The 22,076-nt window shown below is 37.2% G+C and overlaps 2 protein-coding genes across 6 annotated transcripts in view; one reads left to right on the top strand and one right to left on the bottom strand.

Annotated features, from left to right (window-relative positions):
• Positions 1 to 22,076, bottom strand: part of LOC309476067 (uncharacterized protein) — a 112,297-nt gene that overhangs the window by 6,499 nt on the left and 83,722 nt on the right. The gene's annotated exons all lie outside the window — the stretch shown is intronic.
• The window catches only part of LOC309476017 (uncharacterized protein), a 66,810-nt gene that overhangs the window by 39,266 nt on the left and 5,468 nt on the right, over positions 1 to 22,076 (top strand). The window contains exons 2-7 of one of the 4 annotated variants that reach the window (XM_082139107.1): positions 4,456 to 4,794; positions 5,368 to 5,688; positions 6,019 to 6,144; positions 7,471 to 7,605; positions 8,233 to 8,526; positions 10,536 to 11,008. In XM_082139107.1, coding sequence (XP_081995233.1) covers positions 4,456 to 4,794; positions 5,368 to 5,688; positions 6,019 to 6,144; positions 7,471 to 7,605; positions 8,233 to 8,526; positions 10,536 to 10,642 — 1,322 coding nt within the window. In that variant the 3' untranslated portion in view covers positions 10,643 to 11,008. Of the gene's footprint in view, positions 1 to 4,455; positions 4,795 to 5,367; positions 5,689 to 6,018; positions 6,145 to 7,470; positions 7,606 to 8,232; positions 8,527 to 10,535; positions 11,009 to 22,076 lie in introns of those variants that run through there. The other 3 variants (XM_082139108.1, XM_082139106.1, XM_082139105.1) reach the window with 3 other exon arrangements.

Below are 22,076 nucleotides of genomic sequence, written 5' to 3'. Positions count from 1 at the left end.
TTTCATCATGGGCGTCAGTTTGGTTTGAAATGTGCTGGGGACAGAGACGCATTGGGAAGTGCATTTTCAGAAGTGCTGGGTACAATGACGCATTCATTTTTTTCTCTCTTTCGCGCAGGTTATGTTTTGAAAGACGATGTCCTGTAGCTCAGGCACGGCCAACAGGCCCACCCAAAAGTAAAAAAAAAAAAAAAAAAAAAAAAAATTACTATTATAATTTTGTCAATAATTATCAAAAAAAAAAAATCGCCAATAAGCTCATAATTTGTGCTAAAATAGTGTTTAGTTTTAAAAACCATTTAAAAAAGCTGGTTATATTTTGATGTTTCTGCGCAAGTTCAGCAGACAGTGAGGTTCGGGTTTGTTCTGATCAGAGCTCGTGAGTGGAGAGCGCATTTCTGAATATTCCGCTCTGCTCGTCCACTTCGTAAAAGTAATGATTATGAATGATTGTTAATAGGCTATATCTTCATTACCTAGAGATATAATTAAACAAAAAGTAGTCAAAACACATATAAGAGAACATAGCCTAAGTTGTTTATTTTTTACAACATTGTGTTCTTATTTTGTTTAATTAACGAAATGTCAATCTTCGTGTTTATAACAGAAGATACAATACAATACAAAAATCTTCAAGATGTATAACGGATTGTCACCTTATAAACAGTCCTTTTTTAATGGAATAATACACCCTTATAATAAAGAAAAAGCTTCAGTGATAAAGAATATGAACGCAATGCATTAATTATAGGCTACATTAAGCGTTTAGAAACCCTTTATTATAAAGAAAATAGGTGGCTCTTAACGTGTATTTCTGGCATTGCGGTGCACAGCAAATATTCAATGCATTCAATGAAAATATTCAATGCAAAACAAAAATGAAAAATACAATTAGCCAATAAAATAAACAAATTATTGTGGCATTAATTAGCCCATAAACAATATTTATTTTAAAGCCTAAACGAATTTGTTTAAAGAAAAACACCAGCGTTGGGCGTTTATCTGCAGGCTAAGTGTTTCAGCCGCCCTTTTCAAACTGGCGCAATAAAATGCAACAGAATTTGAATAGTTAAACATGAAGAGGATTATCCGTCTGGCATGGCCGCTCGCTCTAACGTTAACCTATAAATGTTTGCTATTATGAAGCGCATATCCAAGTGTTTGTGCGGAGTGTGGAGCGCGCACTATGACATGGATAGAGGCGCCGGTGCCATCACTCGCATTTTCCAATCAACAGTGGAAACAACTTAAAACACTCCATTTCTGGTCATACAGAATATAATAATACATCAGTCGCAACTACTTTTATTTGTGTAAACTCACAACAACAAGAAAACGGTGTGCCTTTGTAAAATAAAAGAAAACGAACAGGGCGCGCTTTCATGATCTCTGTGAATTGGAGCACGCCTCAAAAATGAACTGACAAACAGTGTATAGACAAGCCTCACAGACATGAGAAATATAACTATAAAGTTAATAAAAAAAAATGTCCACCAACGAAAAAAAATCCAATCGAAAGCAAATACGGTATAGCTACCATCTGATTATGTAATCCTGTCCGTAAGAAAGGCGCATAGGCTACATTACAGCGGAGATGTGGAGATATGTATGCAGGCAGCCGACACTGATTTAGAAAAGACTAGTTCATTAATAAACTATTAAAATGCATCGTTATTTTAAAACGACATAAGATCTCGTTATTAGACATAATTGAGGTGAAAAAATAATATGTGGCAGCAATGCGTCACCGTATGATTCTGCTATATTTACTTTTTATAGCTGGTTCATGAAACATTGATTAAAATTAAGATATAATTAATAAAAAACGAAATTCACTTTAAAGAAAGGCAGCTGTTCTGTTTGAGGTCTCTGTGAAAGTTTTAAAGCAGTCTTTTAGTGCCGCTTTCAGAGCGCTCACGTCCATAACCTAAACTGACACGTTGTTTTTTTCCCTCATAAATGCGAACACGGAAAATAAAATAAAATGAATATTATAATGTTTTTTTGTTGGGTCAGACAATGATTACCAAATTTCTCTCTCATATTGCTCCTCACTCACAACCACTGAAAACGGTCAAAAAAATCGAACCAAAAGTCAAATTAATATGGACGGAAGTTAAAAGTGGTGGGTACAAAATGACTCATGACGAAATCTGGTGGGTACGCGTCCTGGGATAGATTCGACACCCCTAAAAACCCCTAGTTAGACATCTCAAAAGGTAATATAAAAATAAAATAAAAATTAAAATAAATCATTATTTTTACCCAGGCCGTCTGGGCACCCCAACTTTGATTGCCTCTCCAGGCGTTTCCCCGAGGATTTGGCCGTGGATAAATTGGGAGGTGTTACTAGACACCTATAGGAACACATGGTAAAAAAAGCTATTGGTAAGATTTTTTTTTGGCAATCTGCAACTTTCCCTAACTATAATGAGAGGGTGTCAATCAAACATCAGAAGGCATATGGTAGCCATGGCAATTTGGAACTACATTCAAAAATGAATAAAAAAAGTAAAAACTAAACTTCAGTTTATCTTTTCCTTTAACATTTCCCCAACTTTCGTTTTATTTATTTAATTATTTATTTCCTAACATATTCAATTGTTTATAGTTATGTATATGGTTAATGTATTTATTTGCACATTTATTTATTTAGGCTATTTATATTATTTATATAGGCCTATAGTTTTATGGATTTATTTATCTATTTATTTATTTATTTAGCAGGTTTTCCCCTCCATATAGCCTACTTGACTCAACACCCAAACACAGACGAACGTAAGTCGCGCTTTTTAGAGGAGTTTGAGGTATTATAATAATGAAATCACTTGACTTTGGCAGTTTGATACGCGCACTGATTCAAAAAGTCACTAAGGCAACTTATTATGAGTGATGGGAAACCGAGGCTTTCTGAAGTGTTTGAGGCTTTCATCCTTTTCATCCCAAAGGGGTCATTAGCCTACTCGAAGCTTTTAACACAATGCGCATTAGCAACATCTGGTGGTCACACTTTTACGGTTATGGTTTTCTCCACCATATCTAACAAATCACAGCAGAGCAGAAAAAGCACGTGACCAAACAGCTTCATACGGTGACATACAAAAGTGGAATAAATCTGGGATCCATACAGTTCTATCAAATTAGATCTATCATCTAAATGAATTTGAGACATTGAAATGTATCCCCGGTCGCGGGAGCGCGCACGCATTTAGCAGTAAAGGCGGACCATTGGTTTGACCAGGTAAAGTTTCAAGGGTACCTTGTCACGACACCTGTTAGAAACCACGTCATGCCACGCCCTGTGCTCGCCAGGACAGATCGACATTTCTGCTGTAGGCTGTATTTCTTTCAAGTATAACATTAAACTGGGTCTTCTTTAAACGTCATTCACACCGTTGAGAAAAGTCTAGTGTCGTAGAGTCTAAACTTGGAGTTTTTTTGTTGTTGTTTTTTTGTATTTTTGTGACTGTTTTGAGTTTAGTTTTCAGGCTTGTCAGGCTGTCTTGCTATAGCTTTAGGACGACAAACACCGGAGATTCAGCGGAACACAAACATATATAAATCTCATTGATCATATTATTCAAGTCAGACTCGTCACAGCTCTACAGAAACATTTGGAACGAACATGTTCCTCGTGCTGTTCTTAATGATGTACGGTAAGTTATGAATCTCGATTTCCTTTCGTTTTCGACTTATAGACATTTTTCATCTAGACAAGGTTTTATGATGATTTCAAGATTTAATGATGACAGAAGAACAAAGAAATCCAACAGAAATAACATACTGAAAACAAATTCTATTCTTGAGCCTATTCTTTATCCTGAGATGAGATGCATTTAGGCCTATTTGAGAAACAACATGAAGCATTAATATTAGGCTAAGGCAATTGGTTTCAGAATGTATTTTTTGTTTCATACAGATACAGTCTATTCTCAAGTAGGCTACATTTATCTTGTTAATATTAAACTTGGGTGTATACGGTCTTACATTTTTTATTATTTTTTTCCGTCACAATCTAAAAAGGTAGCCTAATCCAATATTTGTCATTTCAGCAGCTCACACAAATATTTCAATCGAATTCAGTTGACTCTGGTTTTGTAGTAGGCTACTGAAAGGGAGTATGTTAATCAGTAAGGACTCAAAACGCGATGCTTCACAATCACAGCTTGTTACTGGGAATGAAGCCAATCGCGAGAGCTCCATGACAACGAGAACACACACGCGACCAATCAGATGCAACCATTTTAACAGCGTCAACATTTATATTAGTTGACTTAACATATTAATTAATGCAATACATATCATTTTTAAAGTATTTGACAACATATGAATATTTAATAATTCTTTAAACTGATTAATACTGAAATGGTCCCATGAATTAAACCTCAGAAAACACTTACAGTAACTCTTCAGCATATTACAGTTTCAGTAAAACTTGTTCTGTTTGTTTTCCAGGTGTGTCTGGTACAGAGACGGATGAAACTGAGCCTGTATCAGTGATGGAGGGAGATTCTGTCACTCTACACACTGATCTGACTGAACTACTGAACGATGATACTATTCTGTGGCTGTTTGGACCAAAAGATTCTCTCATATCTAAAATAACGAGAAAGGTTGACTTGACTTCATTTTCTTTCACCGGTGAGGATGTGAGATTCAGAGGCAGGTTACAAGTGGACGAAAACACTGGATCTCTCACCATCAGAAACACCAGAATCACACACTCTGGACAATATAAACTCTCCATCTCTAGAGAAAAGACTACGACAAAGATATTTAATGTTACTGTCAGTGGTGAGTATCAAGTCTTTTATTGTAACTTTAGTTGCTCTTCCACTCTTGGGCCAAACCGCTCCATTTGCTTAAGCTAGTTAGCATAATATGGTTTATGGATACGGAAACAAGCTTCCATAAATAGCGTGCTTGGCAAGCTACAGAGAAACTGTCAGCCAGGCCACAGACAAGTGACCAATCCTGAGCAGCGCTGAGAACGGTTTGTAAGCGTGCCATGCTGAACCATGCTCAAGTCGAAATGTAACTGGAACCGTTAATACTGTTCTTAGAACCGTTCGGCCTGACGATGGAGAAGCAGCTAATGGTCCGGGTTTAGATCAGTGTGTCAATAATTTGGTCATTCTAAACCCTGGATTATTTCAAACTATTCATATTTACCCTGGGTTAGGAATTATGGTTATTCAAGTTTCATGATTTTAAACCAAATTTAAATGATTGTGTAAGCATTTATTGAGTGTGATTTTCCTGATTTTGCACCACACAAGCAGGTTTTCATGATGGGACTAACGCTTTCAAAATGTATGAAATGTCATGAAAAAACATATTTTTGTTAATGTTCTGCTTGTTTTGCAGACATGGTTGGTGAGACGGAGGCAGTGAAGTCAGTGTCAGTGACAGAGGGAGAATCTGTCACTCTACACACTGATGCTGAAATGCACAAAGATGCTCTGATGCTGTGGAGATTTGGAGATAAAGGAATTCTCCTGGCCACAATAGATGTAGGAACTAACGAGACCTCATTAAACGAAGCTGATGAGAGATTCAGAGACCGACTGAAGCTGGATCAAACTGGATCTCTGACCATCAGAAACACTAGAACCACAGACACTGGATTTTATGAACTACAGATCAGAGACTGTGAGAGTTCACAGCGATTCCTTCTTTCTGTCACTGGTGAGTCACTCTGAGTAACTGAAAGAGTGTGAGTGAGTGAAAGAGTGAGTAACTTTCAGTGTAATGGCATACGGCAGGGTTCCTCAAATCCGGTCCTGGAGTTTAGCTCAAACCCTGGTCAAAATCACCTACCTGTGATTTTCTAGTGATCCTGAAGACTTTGATAAGTTTGCTCAGGTGATTTTGATCAGGGTTGGAGCTAAACTCTGCATTGGCACTGGCCCTCCAGGTCAAGATTTGAGAAACCCTGGCATCCAGTATTATTAGTATATGTTTGAAGTCATTTCAGATCATCACATTGTCTGACACTTTCACTGTCTCTCTTTATAGCCAAAGATCCAGGTCTTTCTTCGGGTGCTATAGCTGGAATTGTTTTTGGTGTTTTAGTTCCTGTTGTGCTGCTTGTGGCTGTGATTTACTATCGCTGCATAATCTCTAAATCAAAAAGCCAAACTGGTAAGTATTACACAATTGAAAAGAGAATTTCCATTTCCTCCATAATATTGCTAAAACTTTTGTTATACTGTTTACACATTACATTATAGTCCTTATTTTGAGTGACACATATTTCAATTTCTCCAGCACAGTGCTACAACAAACCATAATGAATTAAATCTTCACAATAGATAATGCCTTACAATGAACTCTGTTAGAGAGCTATAAATGGCAATTTATCTCTTCAATAAAATACCTTACTTCCCTGTTAGTAATAACAATAGCATCATCTCTGCATTGCTTTTACAGCATTTCAGATCCCTCAGTTCTCGTCATCTCCGAGAAGCCAAGCGGATGTTGATTATTGTTTTATTACGAGCTCCGTCGAGTTCTCTTTTTTGCCAGCAGACTCTCATCTATTTGGTGTTTGTTTAAAATGGGTGATTCGGATGTTGGAGATATAGTAGCTCCATGTCAAACTTTCACGCTCATTTTGACAATTTACCTGTGACACCCCCACACGAGTCAAAGTACTCTAAAAAATATACTAAAATGTATTATACTATAATATATGTGCTAAGTATACTATAAATACATGGAACATATTTATGTACTTGATATTTAAGTATATTTGATTGTGATACAGTGGAACTATTGCAAGTAAACTTTAGGTACACTTTAAATATCTTGCATTTAAAGAATGATATTATGCAGAGGTCATACTATCTTTAACAAAAGTGGTATTAAAACACATTTTAGGATTCATATTAAGAAATGCGCATTGTGAAATAAAAGTATAGGTTTTTTTCACTAGAGTAGTCTTGTGGAGTTCTCCAACAAGATCTCCCAACTTTTCGCTAGTGTTACAACCCTTTCCAACTACTATTTCACTCAAAAATGGAACTTCTCCATACAACATTTCATAGGGACCTCAATGTTCAAGCTCTAAAAAGGAAAATAACCAAAAATGCACTATTGTGTTTATCCAAACAATTCATGCTATATATTCCAAGTCTTAACGTCAGATGATAACTTTGTGTAACGGACACTGTTATTCGCTGATAATCTTCCAGTTTTCCAATGTTCTGCCAAAATTGTTGATGTGCTGCAGTAGGTTTGAGCAATGAACAACTGTGAGTGTGCAGAACAGAGAATGAGATTTGAAATGTGTGGCATTACCAGTAATTTTTCAGTCTGTTCCTCACTCAGACTTGGAATATAGTAGAGTCATATGGACTTTATGGTGTGGTTGGTATGAATGTATAATTATTTGTATAATTATACTTATAAATATATTTGTTCACCTGCAGACTCATGAACACATTTCTGTTCTCTGTTTCTGTGTAGCAGACAAAGCAGAGAGCGTGACGGAGGGAGAATCTTTCACTCAAATACAGGGTACTGGTACGAAACAGTGGTCCTATGAACCTGAAGACGATCTCAATACTGAAATCAATGGAGAGACCATCAGGACAGTGGCAGGTGCTGCATTAAAAAAAAATATATGTTGGCTTTAATTAACTTTATGTCAACAGGTCACACATAACTGGGTTACGTTAAACAAACATAATTTGTTCATGTTACTTCAACATCATAGAATTGAGTCATTTTAAGCAACCGAATTTAAGTAGTCTCAAAGTGACTTTTTAAAGGCTTCCTAACATGATTCAGGTATCTTTTATATTCATTCATCCATTAATAATTCATTTATTTTAGTGATACATAATCAAATTGATAGACTATAGCTATGTATTTGCTAGCAGTAGCACATTTTAGCATCTTAAATGCTAAGATTTACATATATATGTATATATATATATAAAGAACAAAATGTGCGATTTTAATTAAAAAAATTATTGATTGACAGCACTAAAGTATAGACAATTTTGCATATACCTCATAAGAAAAAAAAATAGCGAAATAGATGGTTCTGCTCATAAATGTTTAGTTTTCTTGCAAAAAAATGAAAATGAGGTTCATGTTCAGGAACATGCCAAAATAGTAAAAAAAATAAAATAATCTAAATGTATTATTTCAAATGTATTCAAAATGAATTCAAACATTTGTTTTTCTGTCTTTCTCTGTTTCTGCTGCTGCTGTGATGTGAAGTGTGTTCATTGTCAGTGAAGGAGGGAGATCCTGCCCTTCTCCAGACTTATGCTACTATACAGCCAGGGGATCTGATACTGTGGACGTTTGGAGCTGAAAGCTGTCTTCTTGTTAAAGCTGATTCAAAAATAACTGATATTATTAATGAGAGATTCAGAGACAGACTGAAGCTGCAGAAGACGACTGGATCTCTGAAAATAACAGACATCAGACCTACAGACTCTGGATATTATAAACTACAGATCATCAACACAGAACAGACCACATTCAGAAGATTCAATGTGACGGTCACTGGTGAGTAGAACAACATTTATTAAAAAACAGTCCTCAGCAGTTTTCCAACAGTGCTTTCCCATTCCAGATTATGTGAGCAGTGCGAATCACTAGTTACCGTAAAACTTCAAATAATAGCCTGGGCTTTTATTTTCCCAAATCGCCGAACTGCACCGGCTTGTATTTGAGGCCTTTAATTTAGTGTTGAGACTTCACCCTGTGCTGCAATATACATTTAGTTTTACATTCATTTACAAAAATCAGCTGGTTGTATGAAAATTGCTGATGTTATCAGATTTTCAGGTGATTCTCAATTCATTCAGTTAAAGGTGAACTATGCAGGTTTTTTACCTTAACTGAACAGCTTCGGAGTCATTGGAATGGTTATATTACTTTTTTCGGGTTGAATGGTGATTGTCTCTCACCCCCCTATTGCCTGTGAGCGGAAAAAGCACTCTTGCAACTTTGAGGCCGCCGGCCGCAGCGTCAGGAAGTATCGTGTGATATCAGGTCTCGCGATGTAACGGATTGCTTTACGGCAAAAAAATCAGCAAAAAATCAGTCATTATTGCGCTCCCTCACGCTGTTCAAACCCGAAGAAGACGTTTTAAAGAATGTCCCATCTGCTTTGGTGTCGTTGATCTACTAGCCTCTGGTATCTGAGAGTCGCCAACAAGTTTTTCGACAGTGTTGTCAAATATATATTCCGAAACTGTAGGGGGAACACTAGAGAGAAACCTGCGAGCAAAAAGCGAGAATACAGCAAAGAAATTCTCGAAACTGCATAGCCCTGCTTAACGGACGCTCTGAGATAAAGTGAATTCAGACTGCAGACTAAGCAACAATTGTATTTAATTGTACAGTACAATCATAACATAGTACAGACATGATCTTAATTCCATAATGTCCTTAAACATAACAGTATTGCTGGCCATAAACTGACAAAGTGCGTGTCCGGTGTGCGATATCTCGAGTTGTCATAGACGCGACGATTGCGCTAACAGCTCCCGCCCAGATGCGCAGGGATCTCTTGCGTGCGCAATCTGCACCATATAACTGGCTTAAACAGACGATCTGACAGGTACTAAAAAACAGACCAGGCCTCTTTTTGAGGCCGGTATTTATTTATCCAAACCTGTAGTCACACCAGGCGTGTAAAAGAGACAGGCGTCTATTTGGGACTCGGCTATTATTTGAAGTTTTACGGTAGTTAGTGCGGTTCATTTGAATGAGTGTGAACGCTGCCGTCCGAAACCAAACAAGCAGATCGAGACCACTAAAAAGATGGGTCTCGTCCGCTTCCAAACTAACTCTGGAGCGGTTCGAATAAAATATGAACGCCACATGGACCAGTGACATAAACCGGACATGATGTGACCCTAAAAAGGAACGAATGCTCAAACATACCTGTTTTTTTTCCGTCATAGTCATAATATAACCCCTCACAGTTCAGGACAGGCATCAGAACCGTGCCTCCTCGTGGCAGATCTTCTTTTGTGTGTGTGATGGAAGGATTGCTGCACCTGTTTTGACTTATTTACAAATTTGTTCAAAATACCGCCATAGTTTTGGCTACGGACACACAATGAGCGCGTTTATCCCAGAGCACAGCATTGGTTTGGATGTTTAGTGAGTTCTGTCTCAAAATATACGTGATAAAAGCCAACCAGTCAGATTGTGAACAAATCCCTATGCCTTTAGGTTCAGTGTTAAAAATGCCAATGTGAACTCTAAGCGGACTAGGACTAAATGTGTTTTTTTTTTTTTGGTCCGGACCAAAGGAACCAAGCTAATTGAACTACAAGTGTGAACAAAACCTAAAATTTTTCTTTAGTTTTTCAAGGGGAAAAAAATGTGTAGTTATTCATATTGTAAAAATATTAGCTATATTTGTTTTTGTTTAGTGTACATGTTTAGAAACTCTTGAGATTGTGTAGCTTTGACATCATCCATGTGTAGATGTAAATGCAGCTAAAGCATTTATTTCTTTTATTTTAATTTCTGTGATTTGTCTCTTTATTTTCTGTCAGATTCCTCAGGAGACCGAGTGAATGAACCAGAGACGTCACCGCTGTTGAATGGAGATGATCCTGATGGAGAGAATGAGCAGCAGAATGAGCAGGAGAGTTCAGTATGATGCGATAAGACACACCCAACACCAGTGTCAATCACTGTGACATCATCAACAATCGAGCTCAACAAAATATTTATGCTTTTATGAAAGGGAGAAATTAACCTGTGTGCTGGAAAAAGATGGAATGAGTTCTTGTGTGATGAGCACATGACTAACAGCTGATTACAGAAGACACCTGTTTAGGCGAGATACTGACACTAATCTAGGGTGACCAGATGAGATCGGCTGAAAGTCGGTATGGTTTTCGGAGTGGGAGGGCGAGCTGCAGGACGACTCAACCTCCACGGACAGTTTTTAATGTTTTATCAGACAATAACTACTCAAGATTTTGCTTTAGTATAATTATCGGGACAGTTAGGGCCAGATTCGGGATTCGGGACAACAGCAGTTTAAGATTTTGGGACTGTCCCGAATTTTTCGAGACGTTTGGTCACCCTACACTAATCTCACTGCTGAAGAACTACTGAGAACTGATGAAGCACGAGCACATGTAATGCTGAAGACTGAAGAGTTATGTGTTTTTCCTGAGGTTTAATTCATGGGACCTTTTCAGTTCATACAAAGAGTAATCAGTTTAAATAATTATTAAATATTCATATGTTGTCAAACACTTCATATTCATAATTCATATGTTTAGTATATAATTAATATGCATTAATTAATATGTTTAGTAAATTCATGTGATGTTAAAAATCTAAATGTTAACGCTGTTAAAATGGGTGCATCTGATTGGTCGCGTATGTGCGTGCGTGTTCTCGTTACCAGGGAGCTCTCGTGATTCGCTAATCGCTTCATTCTCAGTAAAGCCAGAGCCCGTAGAGGAGAGCCTGGCCACTCCCTATTAAGTCCTATTGTACCAAATTTTGGTTGTAGTTCCACCAGAGTTCCACTGGGGCCGATCACCCATGAGTGCAAAATGAATGGGAGTCTATGGAGCTAGACGGCTAAATTTGTCTCTTTCACCCGATTGCTGTTGAGAAATCTCAGATTTGATTTTAGGTTTTGCAAGTTCAACAGGGGTTATAGGTCGAAAGTTGATGTGAACGAGTACTTATGTCCTTTCGATTTATTACAGGTTGAGTTGTTGCTGCCCATAACACGCTAGCATTCTGCTAATGAACGCTGATTGGTCAGTGAAGGACTGATTACGACCAGAGATACCGCTTGATGGCATCGTGGCATCTGAAGCGGGACCAGAAACAAACAAAACAAAAACTCGTCTAGCACGTGTATTTACCTGTGTCAGCTGTGTTGCCGATGCCTCGAGAGAAAAGAAAGTGCAGAGTGCGAACGCACCAAAGTGACTGAAGGATTGCCTTAAATCAGTATCTCTGGTCGTACGATGTGTATGACGTCATTGACATTTTAAAAGACTTTTTAAAGCAAATAAGTGACTCTAAAAAATCTAACACCAAGCAATGTGTAATTTCTTTGCATCTCCTTTCGAATACAACATTCAAATTACTAGACAAATGATATCCTGAGAAAAGTGGATTTTGATGGGTATAGCGCCATAGACCTCCATTCATTCTGCACTCGTCCTGTGAGTGCCCTCATATGGAACCAGAGTGGAACTGCAACCAGTTCAGAAGCCGGAAGTTTACTGAGAGTGGAACTTCTCCCCTTATTAGACATTCTCTGGTAAAGCTGTGATTGTGAAGCATCACATTTTGAGTGATTACTTATAAACATACTTCCTTTCAGGTATATATAACGTACATTTGCACACAAATGTATAGTATGTTTTATAAATAAATGCAGCTAAAATATTGTGTGTTTTATAAATGTATAAATTTAAAATTGCAATATGGGTTGAGTACAGCATTAAGCTATTGGCTAAAAAGCAAAAGAGTGAGATGATTAAATATAAATGTTATTTGAGAGTTATTCTGTTTGGTTAAAAGATGAATGTGTGATTATATCATTATGTGTGTTTTAAATGAGATGCAATTTTGTGAATACAGGAAGTGTAAATGCTTTAATGTAAGATATACACTCAAGTAGGCTACATACTCAGGTTTATTTACTCTGTGAAACTTGAAGTGCATCAATTTGAGAAATATGTTTAAATAAGAGCTGATGCATTTGCTGTGGGAAATAATTGTTGATTTATTGTCAAACTTGATTCTCACTAAAGTTGTGATTGTGAAGCATCGCATTTTAAATGGTTACTGATAAACAAACTCCGTTTCAGGGGCACTACACAGAGACACAATCCTCAGTTAAAACATTCGCTGTATTCACTCAGGACGCGTGACTCTTACAAATGATCTATGGTGCTACAATTACCAAACATCAGTAGGCCTACTGGAATAGCTGTGTACCTTAATTGTTCACATCTGAACTAATTCCAGACAGTGAAGGTGGTGCAGAAATAGGGAAACTCTAAACTATTTGAAGCAGTGGCGGCTGGTGAACATTTTCTAGGTAGGGCTGTGCCACATTCACATCCAACAATTCTAGCACACGTCCCAGTATGATTTAATGCCTAACAAACAGATAAAGATTTTTTTTTTAAGAAAAAAAAAAGCTAACTGAAGGAAACCATATTAATACTAAAAACATACTTAAAAACATTTTGTTTTGCTTGATCCGGTGTTGTGCCGAATTTCGACCCCCTGCCAAATTGTTAACCCCCTCATTGAAGTCAGTACCTGATTGCCTAATCCTAACCCCTCCCCCACAACTAATCCTAAACCTACCAACACTAGGGGGGGGTAATAATTTGGCGGGGGTCGAAATTCAGCACAACACCGGATCAAGCAAAACAAAATGTTTTTAAATATGTTTTTAGTCTTAATATGATGTTCAATAACTGGAATCCAGTCTGAGACGTGTGGAAGAAATTTAATATGTTCTATATGTTTGCATTTTCTTATATTCATAGAATCTTAGAAATATGATGATAATCAGATGAATGTAGTGTTGATATATATTCTTATTAATATATGTATATCTATGTCCTTTTATATGACCGGACAAAAGTTAATATGACTGAATGTATGACCGAGACACAGAGAGTCTCCATTCAAGGGTGTAATATGATTAAATAAGACAGACAAATCTAAACAATATGTTAGTTATGGCTAAGATGTATCTTGATGTAGCCTCGGGAAAACAACCTTGGGGGAGGAACAACTATAAAGAATGAAGGATACCCCCCACTCGTTCTCACACTCTGCAGGCACTTTGTAATGACTGTATGACTGCTGACCTTTCCTTGCAAGGGAACACATAATTTTTAAAGACAATTGATACCTATTTGTCTCTTATTCAGTGATGTAAAATTGTTTGCCACTACAGACGTCAGTTTAAGGGAAAAAATGTTTCAGGATCAGGTGACATGACTCAAAACATTTCTGAACATTGCTTGAGGACAATGAAAATATTGATGAATTAATATAAGAAATATTCAAAGAACCAAAGTGGTGATTAATGTTTCCTCATTTTAGTCTCTGGTGAAAAATCATTGTTTCCATATTCATATAAACATGGTCATCTGCATTAGGAGAGTCATGTACCTGTACACATTTTTTTTGTACATTAATTTGGTCCTATTATTATTCACAATACTGTAACAATTTTTAAATATCTGTACATGTTGGTTCTGACTAAACTGTCGTGGCAAATTCACGATCTTTGGTTCAGGTCTTCAATGTCTGATTCAGGTCTCAAAAGAAATCTTTCAGAGTCGAAGTTTCAGGTCTCAGAAGAATTCACTTTATTGAGCAGTTCAACAAAGTGAGATGCCAGCTGTTCATCTGATATTACAATGGTCTGTACCCAAGTCTTATATCTTTTTCTTATCGCTCGGTGTCCAATTAGCGTTCATATAGTTATCTTTTTGCTCCTCCTCATCACTTCGCCACGATTAGAAACACCTGCATCAATGTTTTATTTTTATTGGTGGCAAGTCCTTGCGCATGCGCTTCATATATGGTTTTAGGTACTTTTCCTGTCTTGTCTTCTCACAACCTTTGACCTAATTTTCATCTTCACATACTCGTTGACCTGTTTTCTCTGTCTTCCCATAGTTTTGTCTTCCCATACTCTCAGGCCTAGTTCTCTAACATTACAGCATTTATTTGGACCCATGTATGAGACAGATGAAATTCTCCAATAAAACCTACAGTGTCTGTGTCTATTTTTTTTTACATTTTATGAAGCTTCTTGTTTTTTGTTTATGTGTGTACTGGAAGCTTCAGTACCAAGGTAACACTAGCAAAAAAGATCTTCCTGATTTTCAATCAAAATACATGAATAATTTACACATGAAAACTTCTTTGATTTAGTAAGATTTATTGTGCCTCCAGATAGTGTAGTTATCTACAAGAACGCCATGCTAACCAGAAGAGAAGAGAGAAAACAATACACACATGAACCACTGAACATACATATACTTCAAAATCTTCAAAATGTACAAAAGTATTATGAATATCCTTGTATTTTAAAAGCACACTATCACTGGGACGAGACCCTTTCATGAATCAATCTCTTTCACTGTGATAAATATTAAAGATTATTATTATTACTTTGATTTCAGACAGCTGGTTTTAGCATGACGGCATAGAGAACTTAACTGAGTGAAACGTTTCCCACAATAATCACATGCAAAAGGCTTCAAAAGGATCGTCTCATGTGTTTTTTTCTCTAGAGTGAATTCTTTGGTGCTTTTTCAGTGCCGCAGCTGCAGTAAAGGTCTTCCCACATTCAAAGCACATGTGATCCTTCACACCGCTGTGTATTTTCTGGTGTGTTTTTAAGTTACTCAGCTGGCTAAAACTCTTTCCACATGAAGTGCAGGTGTAAGGCTTCTCCTGTGTATGAACTCTCATGTGGACCTTCAGTTTGTCTGCCCTAGGAAATTTTTTACCGCATTGATCACATTTATATGGTCTTTCTCCAGAATGCAAACGCAAATGTAATTTAAGAGTGGATGCTTGTGTGAAACTCTTCCCGCACTGATCACATGAGTACGGTTTCTCTCCAGTGTGGATCCTCATGTGGTTATTAAGGACTCCTTTTAGGTTAAAACTCGTCCCACATTGATCACATGTGTGCGGTTTCTCTCCTATGTGGATCATCTCATGATATTTCAGAGATCTAGAATAGGCGAATCTCTTGTCACAGTGTGAACACTTATAAGGTTTTTCTCCCGTGTGAATTCTCTGGTGCCGATTCAGAGCAGCTGCAGTAGCAAAAGTATTTCCACAATCAAAGCACATATGATCCTGCACACCGCTGTGACTTTTCTGGTGTATTTTAAAATTATCCATTCGTGAAAAACTCTTTCCACACCAACAAACGAAAGGCTTTTGCTTTGTATGAACTTTCAGGTGCCTCTTCAGATTTTCTGCCCAAAGAAATGTTTTGCTGCATTGATCACAGTTATATGGTCTTTCTCCGGAATGAGAACCCAGATGTAATTTAAGAGTTTTTGCACATCTGAAACACTTCCCACACTGATCACATGTGTGTGGCTTCTCTCCAGTGTGGATTTTCAGGTGATCATTAAAGCTTCCTTTTTGTATAAAACCTTTACCACATTGATCACATTTATAAGGCTTCTCTCCAGTGTGGATCCTCTCATGTATTTTCAGAGTCCCAGACCGTTTGAATCTCTTGTCGCAGTGTGAACACTTGTAAGGTTTTTCTCCAGTATGAATTCTTTGGTGCACTGTCAATGTGTCACGTCTAGTAAAGGTCTTCCCACAATCAAAGCACATGTGATCCTTCACACCATTGTGTCTTTTCTGGTGTATTTTTAAAGCACTCATCCGTGAAAAACTCTTTCCACACAGAAAACACACGTAGACCTTTTGCTTTATATGAACTTTCAGGTGCATCTTCAAAGATTCTGCTCTAAGAAATGTTTTGCAGCATTGATCACAGTTAAATGGCATTTCTCCAGAATGAGAATGGAGATGTAATTTAAGCGAGTCTGCTTGTGAAAAACTCTTCCCGCACTGATCACATGTGAGCCGCTTCCTCCAGTATGAATTCTCATGTGAGGTTTAAGACTTTTTTTGTAGGAGAAACTCTTTCCAAACTGAGGCCAGGGGAAATATTCTCTGGCTCTTCTATTCAGTGAGTAACTTGAAGATTTCTCCAGTTTTGACAGGATGATGTTTCTCTTCCACCTTCATCAGGTCTAAAATTAAAGATAAAAAGATTTTATTTTAAGGACTTTTATTTTGACAGGCAGTGTTGAGAACACAAGTGCCTTATAACAAAGTTCTCACATTCTCCGTCTTCATTAATTTGCTGTCTTTATTTAACTGTCTAATGTTATTAGATACACAAAGAAAGAAAACCTTAAAGTCGGCATGAAACGGAAGTTGAGATTGTCATTTTTTCCTTGTTGTGACGTATATCCGAGTGAAACGGCTTCTGAAATTAGAAAAAAAATGTAGGGCGGGGCTTGATTTCGTCCTTCGGGAATTGATTGGATCGTTGGAGGTTGGGCGTTGCAAACAAAATGGAGGCAGATTTGAATGCCAGTTTACATTCAGTTGTGTAGGATTTCTCTCCACCGGACTCCCCACCGTTAACCTCCCATGAAGGATTTTTTATTGAGGAGCCCGGCGACGAGAACGAGGACGAGCAGCTAAATTTGCAGGCAGGAATCAGCCCATATTTATATGAGCCTCCCGCGAACCAAGATGAGTCAAGTCAAGTTATCAGTCAAGTTCACCATCGAGAGCATCTCGACGTGTCCGATAAGTAAATAACTAGATTTAGATAAGATAGATAGCCTACCATTCGGACACTTCGAGATGCTCTTGAGGGTGAACTTGACTGATAACTTGACTTGACTCAAAACGAGACAGACACCGATAGCCGCACCCTCATCGGCTCTGGCCGCACCCTTTCGCCATGGCACGTGACCGAAAGAGAAGAGCGGTCGTTTCGAGGGGGGAGGGAAGGGTAATGTATTTGATTAAAGATTATAAGGGTAAATGAATTTTTTTAAAATAATGAAGTGCACAGATAAATCATTTATAATAAACACTACAATATTACATATAAAAAGAAGATTTGTCAAATTTGATTTCATGCCGACTTTAAGTGTATATAGTGTTTGCTTTTATATTATTGGTAACAGAAAAGAAAGAAATAACATTCTCATTTACGTCCTAAACGGACAAAAATGTTGTTCTTAATGCAAAGAAGCTAGCTAAAATCAGCAAATAAAACAATGACACAATGATGAACATTCTCTAACATTCACATTTACTGTCAACATTCAGCAAATTCGCATCTATGTCATTAAAACAAATCTTTATCTAGTAAAGATTTAATTTCTAATAAACATTTAATTTCACAAACCTTGCATTTTTAATCAAATCCAGGTATAAGATCTTCTGAATTGTGCATTTGTAGCTTGTATTTATTTTGCCTTATGTCTGTTCTAGAGACGTTACAGCTTTTTGATAAAGCTCGAATTAGCTTCCTTTGGAAATATGTTTCAAATTCACACTGAATGCATTTATGAATGTAAAGCATGTATGTGTGTGTCAAAATCAAGATTAAAATCACAATACTGATCAAAGTCTATTTGTCCATATTGCACAGCCCTATATCGGACTCGTTCTGAGAAAAAAGTAGCATCGGCTGTAGTGGAAATTACAATCTGAATTAAGCGCTATTCTGATTATGCACTGAAGAAGATTCCACTTTAGCTCTAGAACATATATGCAGCATATTTGGATGATGAAGAATCTAGAATAAACATCAAGTCAAGGCGGTTGATTTAGGAGTTTGTTGGTGTCTACATGTGATCCTGTCCGGTATCGCAGCTTGACTCGTAGAAACAGATTATTTGAGTTAGGAAATATATGCTGAAAACTTTTAAAACTCCTATTATTCTACTGTTAAAGGTGCAGTGTGTAATATTTAGGAGGATCTGTTGACAGAAATGCAATATCATATACGTGTAACTATGTTTTCAGTTGTGTATAAAGACTTCACTTAATGAACCGTTATGTTATTACCTTAGAATGAGCAGTTTCTATCTACATACAACGCGGGTCCCCTTACATTGAAATGCGTTGACATGTTTCTACATGTTCAGAATCTAAACATAGCTTGCTTTTCTAATAACTACATTCACGGCGATTTACATCACATGAGTATTGGCAGGCGTTATTTTAAAGGGGTCCTATTATGCTCTTTTACGAAGTTTGATTTTGGGGTGTACTAGAATATGTTTTCATGCTTGATTGTAAAACAAAACAAAACATTATTTGTCACATATTTTACACAATTACAGCTCCTCTCTCCCCAGTCTGGTTTGAATGACGATACAAAATGTGCTGTGATTGGTTAGCTGGCCCCTTGTGTTGTGATTGGCAGCGTGTTTAGGAAATGTCCCGCCCCTTCATAACCACAAGCTCTACTCAGATGTAAATATTAACGATGGCATCAATTTCAAACCAATCTGAGCCTGATTCAGACTCTGACAATGTTAACGAACAAGAGGATCGTTCAGAACGAATTTCAAACACGGACTATGCAAGCATGGATTTCCCAGGACGTTTCAGAGTATAATTTTCTAATTGATAAGATGTTCTCCACTATTTAATCATATTTGTCTGGAAAACTATGGTAATACAAACAGTTATCGATCACAGTATCATGGATAATTTTTCTAAGTGATGGTGAACAGCCTTACAAAAGCTACAGTAAACACCATACTGCAATGTTAGTTAGAAGGCTAGTGGAGGCAAAGCTTTGCCCATTGTTTACATCATACCTATCATAGCAACTACACAACACTTATAATTGGAACTGTTAACAGAAAACAGTTTGTAATAAAAACTACAAATAATAAGATATACAAGTTGTGATCCATAAACAACAGATTGTTCCACTACCGACAAAATTGGAATGGCTACGTCTTCCAGAGGAAGGTTTTGTGCAAAGTTTCTGTCTGTCTGTTGCTACTGAAATTTAAAAAATGTGACACTGAGTGCTGTTGAGTGGAATCGTAAACACCTCTGATTGGCCATTGTGTTAACGTGCTCATCAGATATGTCTGTGATTGGCTACAATGATCAACGCACGGGAGAGTTTGAAAGTGTTTTGAAAGCGCAATTACTGTTTGTAATTTCAAGCGTGTATCTATGTAAGCGCTCGGTGAAGAGCGTCATTGATGTATATTTACAACATGTTTTTGAAGCGCTGATCATTGTAGCCAATCACAGACACATTTAATGAGCATGTGAGTACTGTTGTGGCAAAAATTTCTTGAACATCAGCATCACTGCGTAAGAGACTGAGTCAAATAGTCTTTATTTGACTCATAAATACTCAAAAAGTATTTATTCTCTTGCAAGAGAAGGTCAGACAGTCATACAGACATTCAGAGCCTGCCTGTCTGCAGAGTGTAAGAAAAGGAAGAGGAGCTGTGCGACACCTTTTATATTCTTTACCAAGGTCTCCTTCAGCTGTTGCTTTTCCTAGTAGTTTTCCACTAACTTTGACACTTTTGCACATGCTCCTATTCATCACTACTTCTGACACTGGGACCAACAAATTTAGATGCATCCTGACCTCTAAGGTCAGAAGGTCACTTTTCAGCTATCCCCATGCTGGCTCACTCAGCACAGAGACAGATGTACAAACATATCCTGTTCACATTTCACAGTATAGACATGTGACACATTACTTTGCAATATGTGTTGAAGATGAATGGAAATCAAATTTTTCCATTACAGTGCAATGGGCAATCAGAGGTATTTAGCGCTCAACAGCACTCAAAGCATCACATTTAAAAAAAAAATGCAGTACCGACTTGGTACCAAAGTCAGTATTTTTTACAACACACAGCAACATTACACACCAAGTAAAGTTTAATAAGCATAATAGGACACCTTTTATGTTTCCGCCCTGTGATGGATTTATTTATTTTTTTAAGTCTTATTTAAAGGCTCAATATTAAGTATTTTAGGATTAACCCTTACATATTTTAATTTTTACGATGTAAAGTCCCTATAATTAATTTAATTCACAAAGGTATGTCAAAAGAGAAATAATGAAATATGAAAATTCTAGGCTAATTCCTGGTTTGACAGTAATATTATCACTCCAAACATCAAAGCGATCATAACACAAAAATCGCTCCGGTCATAGTGAATTGACATTAGTTCCTCAACGTTTACATGTGCACCAATAATGCTATTATTTCCAATAATAATCTAATATGGTTACTTATTCCACAATCAAATAGGCATACCGGCCATTGTTTTAATCTACTCGCATTAAATTCAAAATACATTTTTATGGACAAGTTACTGGATTGGATATTGTTGCGTTCTTCACGGCGTCTGAATGGAGATACAGAGAAGAGACTGTGAGGGGAGAGGGAGGTGTGATAACAGAGTTTAGCAATTTGGAGAAGAGGAAAGTTCAGAATAATGTCACGGAGTTCATGAAGTTGCGTGAACAACTCATCCGTATAGAACTGAACATGAGCACTTTGGGCAGAGCGATTAGGTTTACACGCCTGTTTATTGCAAAAAACGGCAAATGCCACTTTACGGTTACTTATGAGCGCAATGACATTAGTTTTATCGACGTACATGAGGAAAAGCTTACCATGTAAACAATTACCATCTTTCAACGTTGAAATATAGTTGAAAAGAAGTCGGTCAGCCTTGGACTGGTTTTCGACATGATTTCAACTAAGTAGTTTCGGCTGGACTGTTTGACTACGTGTTTTCGACTGATCATCTAAGATACCACGTGTTTTCAACTGATAATCTAAGACAAGACAAGTCTGTTATACATGCTAAAATAACGGAGAAAAACAAACTACGAAACCATGTTCATTATTAGGCCTATCTAAAATAAATTTATAGAGTTTTACATATTCCATCAAGACGTTACCCAGCAAGCAATTTCGCGTCTAATAGACGTCTAATAGCCGTCTAAACACAGCCCAGACGTCTAGGCTAAATCGAGGCTAATTTTGGGCTGTCAGTGAAAATCTAATAGACGTCTAAACATAGCCCAAGAATAGACAGCTATTGAATGACTACATATATACGTCTAATAGACGTCTAACCATAGCCCAAGAATAGACAATCAGACAGCTATTGAACGACTATATTTATACGTCCAATAGACGTCTAACCATAGCCCAAGAATAGACAATCAGACAGCTATTGAACGACTATATTTATACGTCCAATAGACGTCTAACCATAGCCCAAGAATAGACAATCAGACAGCTATTGAACGACTATATTTATACGTCCAATAGACGTCTAACCATAGCCCAAGAATAGACAGCTATTGAACGACTATATTTATACGTCCAATAGACGTCTAACCATAGCCCAAGAATAGACTAGTCATCAATTAGACCACTATTAAACGACTACATATATACGTCTAATAGACAGGCAATATGGGTCTAGGCTAAAACAAGGCT

The sequence above is a fragment of the Leuciscus leuciscus genome, assembly GCF_965113295.1.
Source record: "Leuciscus leuciscus genome assembly, chromosome: 15".
Classification (NCBI taxonomy): Eukaryota; Metazoa; Chordata; class Actinopteri; order Cypriniformes; family Leuciscidae; genus Leuciscus; species Leuciscus leuciscus.
Note: the sequence above shows the minus strand (reverse complement) of the source record. Positions and strands in the feature narration are given on the sequence as shown.